We start from the raw sequence: 10882 nt of genomic DNA on the forward strand, positions 1-10882 counted from the left end.
AAACAAATTTTCATAATAAGTAAGTCGATATTATCTTTTTCCAATTTTGTTGAAATAAAATAAAATTGAATCACCATAATTCGATGAAACATGTAATGAACAAAAATATACTGTGTGGTTGAGATATTGAGTAATAAACATGTCAAAAAAACACGTTGCAATTGTCCAAATACCAAATTAAAGCACTAAACTGAACAGTTGTAATGAAAAAGCTAAAGGAAAATTACTACACAATATTGTAAATATATAAATTTGAAATTGAAAATCAAAAAGAAAAGAAAGAAGCCAATTAGCTGATTGAACAACTTTAATTTAGATTGTTAGAATTAATCAGACCTAATAACAACCACTAAAATCGCTTGATTAACAATTTACCACTATCAATTGTCTTTAAATTAAACATCATTCAAAGGGGTAACATAAATATGTTCTTAGTTTGCCATTAGTGATTGGCTTAACTTATTCAAAGGTTCTATGTGCACCGTTACATAAAAACAATCCTTACAAAACACACATAAGTATGCAATATTTCCCCTTCCAACATTTAGCCTGTGTTCAATTCTCCAAAACTAAAAATGAATCACAAACTCATTGCCTCTCTTACAATGGTGACAAACACCAAATATAACATAACACAAAACCACACAGGAATTATGGCATCACACTGATTTAGAGCTGCAAAAATGAATTCACATTACTCTTCATCGCTATCGTTGCCAAATATAGAGGCCACCGGAACATTTGGCTTCTTTGAAACATTTGGCTTCTTTGAACCAACCGTACTCTGCGAAAAAGGAAAGGCAGTGTTAGCATACTAGTAATATTTAGGCACCAAGCTGGCTTCATAAGAATGCAAAAGCATCATCAAGTACAACACTATGCAAGTACTGGGCTGCGGGTTGAAACCATGATACCAGTTGGGCATACCTTGAAAGCAGTGCCTTTAGCAGAGAACCCAAACTTCAAAGTATTTCGCTGCTCCTGATCTGTTAGTGCAGTAGCAGTCCTAGATTCGGAGGAAGCTGAAGCTGAAACCGGTGTTGATCCAGACTCTTGCTGCAGTTGAAGCCGTTGCTGCTTTTGAGCATCAGCACTGATTGGCATTAAAGAAACCAAAAAGGAAGATATCGTAGCAATATAATTAGAACTAAAAATTACAATATTTATTCCCTTCCCTGGCCAATGACCCAATGTAGAACCCATCCATGGCCAAAATAAAATGGGCAAGGAGGGAATATAAATGTATTTTTTTTTAAGAATAAGAGAAAATATTTAAACTGGAAAAAGGATACATTTGAGCAAACTTGGCCAATTCTTTCTCTTGACGCTGCTGCTCTCGCTTTTGCCTATCATCCCGGCTACTGCTACCATGCATTTCCTTCATTTGTTTGAAACGCTGCATATTTAACATCAAATATTTTGCATTAGATAGGACAGGAAAAACTGAGGTAATTTGGAATCGAGTCAACAAAAGAGCCAAGTTAGCGTTAGATAAATTATCTACCTTCCGGTGATTGTGATCATAAGAGCTCAAGTGTGCTTCAAACTCCATTGCCAATTTGTATTGCTTGTTGCAGAGCTCACAATAAAACACCTTCCGGATCTCTTTCACCTCAGTTTGAATTTTTTGCTCACGTTCAGCTAACACCTGAATTTTCATAATGTGCACGAAGCAGGCAGAAGAAGCCACCAGGTAATAAAAACTGCAGGAAATTCTCAAGATCTTCCAAAGTTGATGGTTCCTTATGACATACCAATCCGGTAAAAAGGCATGCATATATGTTATATGCTGCCTTCTGCTACCAGGTGCAGGTTTAGAAAATGTAAACATCAACCTCAAATTTAAACTAAGAACAACTACTTAAGGTTAAGAGTTATAAATCATACCTCCCGCTTCCTGACATTTTCTTCTGTCTCCTCCAACTCAATATCGAGTTTTTTGCGCTGGACATTTTCTTCTGCAGTGAAAAAATCATCTTCTTCTTGTTTACCAACCCCCAGTCTTGGATCTCTAATCCCAGATTTTATTGGCTCCACTATTCCTGCATAAAGCCAAGAAGATCAATTAAAAAAACCCAGAATAAAGCATTTAAGTTTCAAAACACCAAACTCAAATTACTTTCGGCGAAAGCATCCCATATGTGGGTATATATACTGTACAAAATTAATACTGAAAGAAAGAAGATAATTGAACTAATTGCCATAATGTTCCGTTACAATGAGGTAAGTACAAACAAACAGGCGATTCAATAAGTAATCAAGCAGTAAACTTGATAAAAATACAAAACTTCTTCAAACATTACTTTGATTAAAAACAAAAACCTATGCACTTCAGAGCATTGGCTAGGCCGATAAAGGTCAAAGTTTCAACTATCTCAATCTCAATGGTATGCAAATATAAATCAATTATCCAGGACGAGTGACAACAACAGACACCTATGCAATCAATCGTGATTGGCCACAAAAATGGGATAACGGTATGGTGTGCAGCGGGATAACCGCTGTTATGATATTTTTATATTTATTGAATAATTAAGATTGTATATAATTAATACTGTATATGACAAATGGGTCATGCAGTAACGGTGCTGGCATTTAAGACAGTTTCACCATTGCATCCGTTTTGCAAATGAAATGTTGCAATACCAGCCGCTACATGAAAACACAAGGTGCCAGTGCCACTGCTATGCAATGCAGCAGGGCTCTATTCCGCACCACGACTCTGCCATAGCTCCACTATTAACTACCCTAGAGAAAAACTACAACAAACTTCGCCATTACATATCACAAACTACTAGGTATAGACCTATATAAGGCATCAGCTTTAGAGACAATAAAAATGTAAGCTTTCACATTGAATTACAGATATTACACGTTTATAAGGAATCAGATGTCACAGGAAAAAACTTGAATAGAGATTACCAGTACCACAATTAGATTGAAGTTTTGTTTGATTATAATTATAATTATATTTATCGATGCGTCTATGAAGCACGGACACTGCTCGGATGATGAGTCATGTCCCGGTTTTATGATTACACTAAATTATGTCATTTTCTGGAATTACTATCAGCATCGACGTGTCGGTGTCTGTGCTTCATAGTGCGGCGTACAAGTAAAACAATGGCTAATAATAACTTAGATTGTTCAATTTATTCAAGACATAAACAAGTTGAAACTTGAAACATGAAAGCAAGTTAAAATAAAATATAAAAAGAAACCTTGTTCATCTTTGCCAAGACCCTTTCCTTTCCAACCCATCTTTTGAAGAAGCTTAAAACCAATATTAGATGAAGTTATTTGTGTATCTAGAGAAGCTTGTTCAACATTATCCAAATCAACATTTTCAGTTGGCCTTTGATTTCTCGGCAAGCGAAAATCATCAGACAAATCATCAATAAGAGATTCTTCATAAACCTAAAGAACAATTCAAATTCAAATTATTTCAATACAAACAATAATAATTGTTCATTCATTCATTCATCCAAAAACAGTAACATAAAAAAGAGAGATAGAGAGAAATAGAATTACCCGATCCTTTTTGAATTGCTTCCTGTGACGACCACCAGATTCATTCTTACCTTTGGTCCATCGATAATCCATTTTGTGTTGACCTAAGAAACACGAACCATACATAATAATTAGATTAATCAACGCCGCTAATTGCGATTGAAACGGAAAAAGGAAAAAACGTACTGATTGTGGCGGCCGACGACTTCGCCTGCGTTGAGTTCAGTGCGACTCCAAAACGACGAGGACAGAGGTTTGATATTTGATATAATGAAGATGCTGATTTTTTTAATATTTTTTTTTTAGGGTTTTTAATTGTTAAAATGTGTTCCTTTTCGGCTGGTAAGACACACAGGATGCAATAAAACGAGTTACACAAGGATGACACGATAATATTTATTTATTTTTTAGTAGTAAATTACCTAAAGAAAAGGTACAAAACAACAACAATAATAATAATAATAATAATAATAATAATAATAACAATAATAATAGAGTTTAATTTTGGTGCACCAACAGTGTAAAGCTTTTTTACACGTGCATCCAATGATGTGTTGTCACATCATTTAATGAATGTGACACATCATGTGTTTTTAAACACAATACATGATGTATCGGTATATTATTGGACGCACGTATAAAAAAACTTTACACTAACGGTAGATATAAATTAAATTCAACATTATAAATAAGGAAAGACCCGAATTAGGGGGTTATCAAAAAGTTATTAAGTGGTTGGTTAGTGGGAGAGACCCACCTCTCGAACATTTGGGAAGGGGAGAGGTCAAGCTCTCGAATCTTGGTGTATTTGTGTTTTGTTATCCAATATCATTTCCTATAATTATTGTAATGTGTCTATGCGTAATATTTTGGTTTAGAATCATTCTCCAGAATTATTATCAATAAAGTATTTGTATTGTGCAATCTGTTTATCTTTAATGTCGGTTTCTATCAGTACCTCATTAGATTTTCATAATGAACTATCTCACCATCTTACTTATTCTTGATTTTTCTCTCAACATTAATTAATATGAAAAATAAGATATTCATGAGAATTTTTTTGTTAATAGGTTGAGATGCCTAACCTTGAACTCTTGAAGCTGTCTAATATCAATTCTAGAAAATTGTGGGATGACAACTTTTCGGGTCATTCTTTCATTCAAAACTTGACGAGTTTGACAATTGACAAATGTGTTAGCATAGCATACGCATTCTCGTCCTCAGTGGCTAGAGATCTTTTAAACTTGAAGCATCTTGTGATTAGTAATTGCCAAAGGCTGGAGGAGATATTTGTCTCAGATGGAAAGTTGGGCACTGTCTACAACTCGGTAACTATTAACTATGGTTTAATTTTCTGTTTAGTTCTGCTGCTTGTGCAATTAACCGTTAACGATGTAAGCATTTGAAGCGGCTGGAAAAATGCGCGGACGAAAATCGCTCGCTTAGACAGTAAAGTCGCCACCGAATTTTATTTATTCCCAAAGGAAGAGGAAAATATCGATAAAACCTTGAAAGAATGGAAAATGGTTGTCGCAACCATTTCCGGGTTCGGGAGTCGATTATGTGAGGGGAAGGTATTAGCACCTCTCACATATTTTTATTAAACTTACGCATTTAATTATATTTTTTATAATAATTTTTCAATTATATTTTTTATAATAATTTTTCAATTAGATGATAATTTTTTATGTTTTCATTAATACTAGTTTTACAAAAATAGTCTAAATTTTTTGATAATAGGCCGGCCCGAAGTCCGATGGGCTAGCCTGGTCCAGCCCAAGCTACATGGGTTTAGACCATAAAAGTCCGATTATATTTGGACTAGACTTTTTGAGATCCTATTTGGCCAAGTCCGTAAATTAACGGACCGGGCCATTAGCCCGGCTCAATTTTAACAGCTATAGTATTCACATCATCCCTGGGTGAGTACCATTATGACTTGATTGAATTACCATTTTACCGTGATACTTTTTCCTTCAACTAATATTGGAACCATTGTTAACAAACACTTAGTCATATATAGTCACAACCTAAATATAAATTATTTCAAGACACTCACGTCATAATACCCTCAAAAATATATAATTGTCCTTATGTAATTATTTACGTAACGCATTAGCATTACCCAATTTATATACTCCTATGTTACCTTAAAAAGATAGCTATGTTAGACCCGCTTTCGTAATTGATGATTTTTTTGAATAAAAGTTAAATATTATTAATGGTAAATTCTTATTCTTATATAAAAAGGATAAGTTGTCACATCTCCAATATTGCCTTGTGTTCATTTTATTTGTATAATACTCAAAGTAGAAATAAGCCTAATTAACAAGTAACTTGACTAAAATAAATTATTAACATGATCATGGTTATCTAACGATATAGTTAACATGGATAGTTAATTAGTCAGGACAGCTCATTTGATTAGTGTAATATTTAAAGTAAAATGATTATTGATCTCTAATTTACAAGTAACTTGACTAAAATAAATTATTAATTTATTTTTTTTGAACAGCTCTAAAATGAGTTTTTATCTAATTAGAAGAAAAGAAAATAGTTATTTAACATTAATTAGATTGTATAGTTAGCGAAGTCTTCATATAACACACAAAAAATGAGAACAAGTTACTTGCTTTTATATAGACATATAAAACATTGTTTATATAACATTAAACATTGTTTAAACAAAGTCTTACATGCCCTTGAATAATAAGTAAGGTCTTTAAAGTTCCACCAACTGCATCACAATCCAGTATTTTTCTTCATCAATTTCACCACCATATCCCACTATTAATACTGCATGCCCTTGGTTACCACAAGCTCCTTGGTAAATCCCATTGCCGTAATACCTAAAGTCCTCACTAATACGAATGGAAGCAGCGACTGGTTGGCGTGAGACAGCTGTTCTTAAAGACCATTCATAAGTACCTAGTGTAGTATAGCCATCAATGTATAGTTTATCGACGTCTTCTATTGGATCACAGGATTGTTTTACTCCTTCGTAAGGAAAGTCATCCTCGGTAGCAATACTGTAACACCCTCTATTTTAATTTCAATTAGAAACCAAAATTTGTTACTTGGCTAAATTGATCATTTCTAGCGAAACTACAGAGGAATAATGTTCGAGGTTGCTTGGTATGTTTGGCTTAATATATTATTGGTCTTTGAATCCATATGTATACCTTATGTCATTTAAGAAAATGAAATATTAACTTGTAGCTTAATAAATAGTAATTATATAGGAAAGATAGCTATGATTAGTTAAACACAAAATAGATGTAGATAAACTTAATTAGGGGTACTAGAAGTGATAAATCATGTCTATCTTTCGAAAAGGTGGAACGTACTTACGTACATGATTTCTAGAAAGCAATTCTTCCACTTCCTTCTCATAAAACATTTCCAACTATACCACTTCTAATGTGTTTCATTTCCACTATCTATTCATTTCATATTCTAGCCTTTTCATTTCAATTATTAGCCTTATAAATATCCACCAACTCATTCTCTCAAGTTCATGTTAACACAACACAAATTAGAATTCTCCCAATTTTTCACTCTACCGAAAAATAGAAGCAGTTAACACGTTAACGTTAAGCAGTTAGAGGACATCTAGAATCAGTCTTATGTCGGGAAGATTATTCAGGTAAGGGATTTTTCCCCGTACACTCATGCTACATAGGAATTATGTTGTAAGATTCTAATAGGACCTTTGTCTTTTAAAAGAAACTAATTAAAAGAAAACTAATTTTATTAATTGGCAAAAGAAATACATTGTTTTATAGGGGACATTTCGTATGTGTGTATTTCCTGTTATTAATCTTGTAATTGGGCTTTTATACATATTATGTTGATGATGATGTTTTAACCCATGTGTATGCTTATGATTTGGCTTTTATACATTTTACACGATGCTTCTTTTATACATATTGTGTATCGTTGCTTGTTATGTTAAAAAAAGGAATAAATATAAATAAAAGACAGTATGACCAGTTACTTGTTTCAGTCTATTAAACTTCAGGTTGGTTTTGAAGGAAATGATTTTCTTATACCATTGAGACATACATCATATAGAATGTGTATAACAGAGTCTGTGTGGTTTGCCTTTGTGGTAAGTTGACGCTTCTCGGGCCTTTGTGGCAAGAGCCTTTGTGGCTAATTAGACGCTTTTCGGGCCTTTGTGGCAAGAGCCTTTGTGGCTAGTTTTGACGTTTTTTTTTTCGGGCCTTTGTGGCAAGAGCCTTTGTGGCTAGTTTGACGCTTTTCGGGCCTTTGTGGCAGTTTATTCCATTGGTATGGGTTCTCTTATCCGGATCATGTGTCTCGCATAACATGTAGTATTTGGGGTCACATTACATTGCATCGCGAATCATCTGACCAAAAAGTTTTGAATAATAAATTAATTATATGTTTTTGAAAATCTTTTGATTGGTGAAGAGTTTTATTATTGTTTTATGGTATTTTTCTTATGGTGAGTATGATTCAATATGGATAAGGAAATTGACCCTTTACACCCAAGATTTTAGGTACTCAAGGAGAAAGCTGTGATTGAATGTGATGTGATGCTTGAAGCGCGTATGTACGGGGCAAAAATGGGTTTTTGTAATTTGAAAATTTTATATGATAAATAATTCGTTGTTGTATTTTCTTCCGCAAGGTTTTTCAAACTATTGTTCATTTTAATTGAGTTTATATTTCATGTGAATTTCAATTAAGTTATTATTATAGTATTTTATTTGATAAAAGGAAAAATCATTACTGCACATTTTCTATATTAAGCAAAATTTTTACGAATATTCTTGGAAAAATCCGGGATGTTACAAATACCTTCCTGGCTTACATATCGAAATGCCTTTTGAGCTAGATCCCATAACACCCATTACTTTGTGTGTCACAATCAATCAATTGTTGTGGAGATAATAGTGTCATTTCAGTAAAAACACCTTTTATATAAAAAAAGACTTTCCATTGCACCTGTTGCAGCAAAGGCCCAACATGAACCTAAAAAAATATATGATTAAAAATAAATAAATTAGAATAGTATGCCTAAAAATAAAACAAAAAAGAAAAAGAACAAGTATATATATAAATATATTACAATTATGATCTAATATATGTAAAAGTTGTTTTCCTCTAAAAAAAAAAGATTTGAATATTTTTTACAATATAACAGTCCATATTATATAGTATTAGATAATTACAGGCAGTAATTAAGCTACAACAACAACAACGTAATACACAAATCTTGAAATATAATAAAATAAAAATTAGACAAATTATATAAATATCTTCAAGACTTGGTTCTTCTATCATCTGAAAATAAACAACTATATAAATTATATGTAAGAGTTGTTTTCCTAAAACGATTTTGAATATTTTTTACCATTCAAAAACAATGTATAAAAAATCAAGATTATTACCACATGTTCCTTGGTCTCTGACTGGAGAAACAGCATTATGTTCTCTCCAATCAAAGGAATTTGGTACATCTTCTTCAGAAATGTTAAACGAAACAATTTTCTCAGATGCCAACAAACCACTGGGCTCTTCTTGTTCACAAACTGACATGTCTTCGTTGTTCATATCTGCAAATTTATTTATTGCTAGACGGTAAGTGTTGTTGCCTTGACTATTGAACTTTTGAATGTAGAGAAGATTCTTCTTGAAGATTTCTCTCCGTTTAATCATCTCACGCTGGTTGAGTAGTTTCTTCCATGTTTAACCATCCATTTGTTGAAAACATGATGAACATGGGCTTCACTGAAGGTTGGAATTGTTTCATTGAATTCAAATGGTTTTGGAGAAACATCTGAGGCTTCACTGAAGAAGGTTGGAATTGTTTCATTGAATTCAAATGGTTTTGGAGAAATAGCTGAGCCTTCACTGAAGGTTGGATAGAGAAGGATGATAGAGAAGGTACAAAGCATAATAGAAAAGAATCTTGAAGATGACACAATACAAAGGAAATCAGAGAAATCCATATTGAAAAGAGACTCAGAGAAAAGAGTTATTGAATTAATGAATGAGAAAAGTTACAATGAGTTCCTTATATACTATCATGTAAAAGGATAGCTATGTACCATTATGACTTGATTGAATTACCATTTTACCGTGATACTTTTTCCTTCAACTAATATTGGAACCATTGTCAACAAACACTTAGTCATATATAGTCACAACCTAAATATAAATTATTTCAACACACTCAGGTGATAATACCCTCAAAAATATATAATTGTCCTTATGTAATTATTTACGTAACACATTAGCATTACCCAGTTTATATACTCCTATGTTACCTTAAAAAGATAGTTATGTTAGACCAGCTTTCGTCATTGATGATTTTTTTGAATAAAAGTTAAATATTATTAATGGTAAATTCTTATTCTTATATAAAAAGGAGAAGTTGTCACATCTCCGATATTGCCTTGTGTTCATTTTATTTGTATAATACTCAAAGTAGAAATAAGCCTAATTAACAAGTAACTTGACTAAAATAAATTATTAACATGATCATGGTTATCTAACGATATAGTTAACATGGATAGTTAATTAGTCAGGACAGCTCATTTGATTAGTGTAATATTTAAAGTAAAATGATTATTGACCTCTAATTTACAAGTAACTTGACTAAAATAAATTATTAATTTTTTTTTTGAACAGCTCTAAAATGAGTTTTTATCTAATTAGAAGAAAAGAAAATAGTTATTTAACATTAATTAGATTGTATAGTTAGCGAAGTCTTCGTATAACACACAAAAATGAGAACAAGTTACTTGCTTTTATATAGACATATAAAACATTGTTTATATAACATTAAACATTGTTTAAACAAAGTCTTACATGCCCTTGAAGAATAAGTAAGGTCTTTAAAGTTCCACCAACCGCATCACACCCTTGATCCAAGGTCTAAAAGGGTGCATGATAGATGCTGCCATAATAATAATAATAATAATAATAATAATAATAATAATAATAATAATAATAATAATAATAATAATAATAATAATAATAATCAACATGTCGGTTCAAATCACCAAACTATTTCTTTTAAATATTTTTAATTGTTAAAATGTGTTCCTTTTTCGCTGGTAAGACACAGGATGCAATAAAACGAGTTACACAAGGATGACACGATAATATTTATTTATTTTTTAGTAGTAAATTACCTAAAGAAAAGGTACAAAACAACAACAACAACAACAACAATAATAATAATAATAATAATAATAATAATAATAATAATAATAATAATAATAATAATCAATTTATAATCCAAAGAAAATGTAGTGATCTCATTGAGTTTGAAATTGAAGATGGATTTTTTTATCGATTTACTACGAAAAGCTAAATAACAAAAACCACAATTACA

At 31.9% G+C, this 10882-nt stretch overlaps 2 protein-coding genes across 3 annotated transcripts; both read right to left on the bottom strand.

Moving 5' to 3' along the window:
• Window positions 1-363: 363 nt before the first annotated feature.
• LOC123891008 (G patch domain-containing protein 8) lies at window positions 364-3873 on the bottom strand. 2 transcript variants are annotated; one of them, XM_045940783.1, is made up of 8 exons: window positions 3697-3873; window positions 3532-3614; window positions 3222-3417; window positions 1888-2042; window positions 1505-1648; window positions 1293-1396; window positions 928-1093; window positions 364-784 (listed from the first exon to the last, which is right to left on the bottom strand). In XM_045940783.1, the coding sequence occupies exons 2-8, from the start codon at window positions 3601-3603 to the stop codon at window positions 695-697; spliced, it is 927 nt and encodes a 308-aa protein (XP_045796739.1). In that variant the 5' UTR covers window positions 3604-3614; window positions 3697-3873; the 3' UTR covers window positions 364-694. The 2 variants fall into 2 exon arrangements, with proteins under 2 accessions (XP_045796739.1, XP_045796740.1); XM_045940784.1 differs by having other exon boundaries at window positions 3532-3628; window positions 3697-3863.
• Window positions 3874-6232: 2359 nt separating this feature from the next.
• Window positions 6233-9198, bottom strand: LOC123889068 (fruit bromelain-like). Its single transcript, XM_045938249.1, has 2 exons — window positions 8894-9198; window positions 6233-6539 (listed from the first exon to the last, which is right to left on the bottom strand). The coding sequence occupies exons 1-2, from the start codon at window positions 9196-9198 to the stop codon at window positions 6233-6235; spliced, it is 612 nt and encodes a 203-aa protein (XP_045794205.1).
• Between the last annotated feature and the right edge of the window lie 1684 nt (window positions 9199-10882).

This window comes from Trifolium pratense, linkage group LG6 (assembly GCF_020283565.1).
Source record: "Trifolium pratense cultivar HEN17-A07 linkage group LG6, ARS_RC_1.1, whole genome shotgun sequence".
NCBI classification, from domain to species: Eukaryota; Viridiplantae; Streptophyta; class Magnoliopsida; order Fabales; family Fabaceae; genus Trifolium; species Trifolium pratense.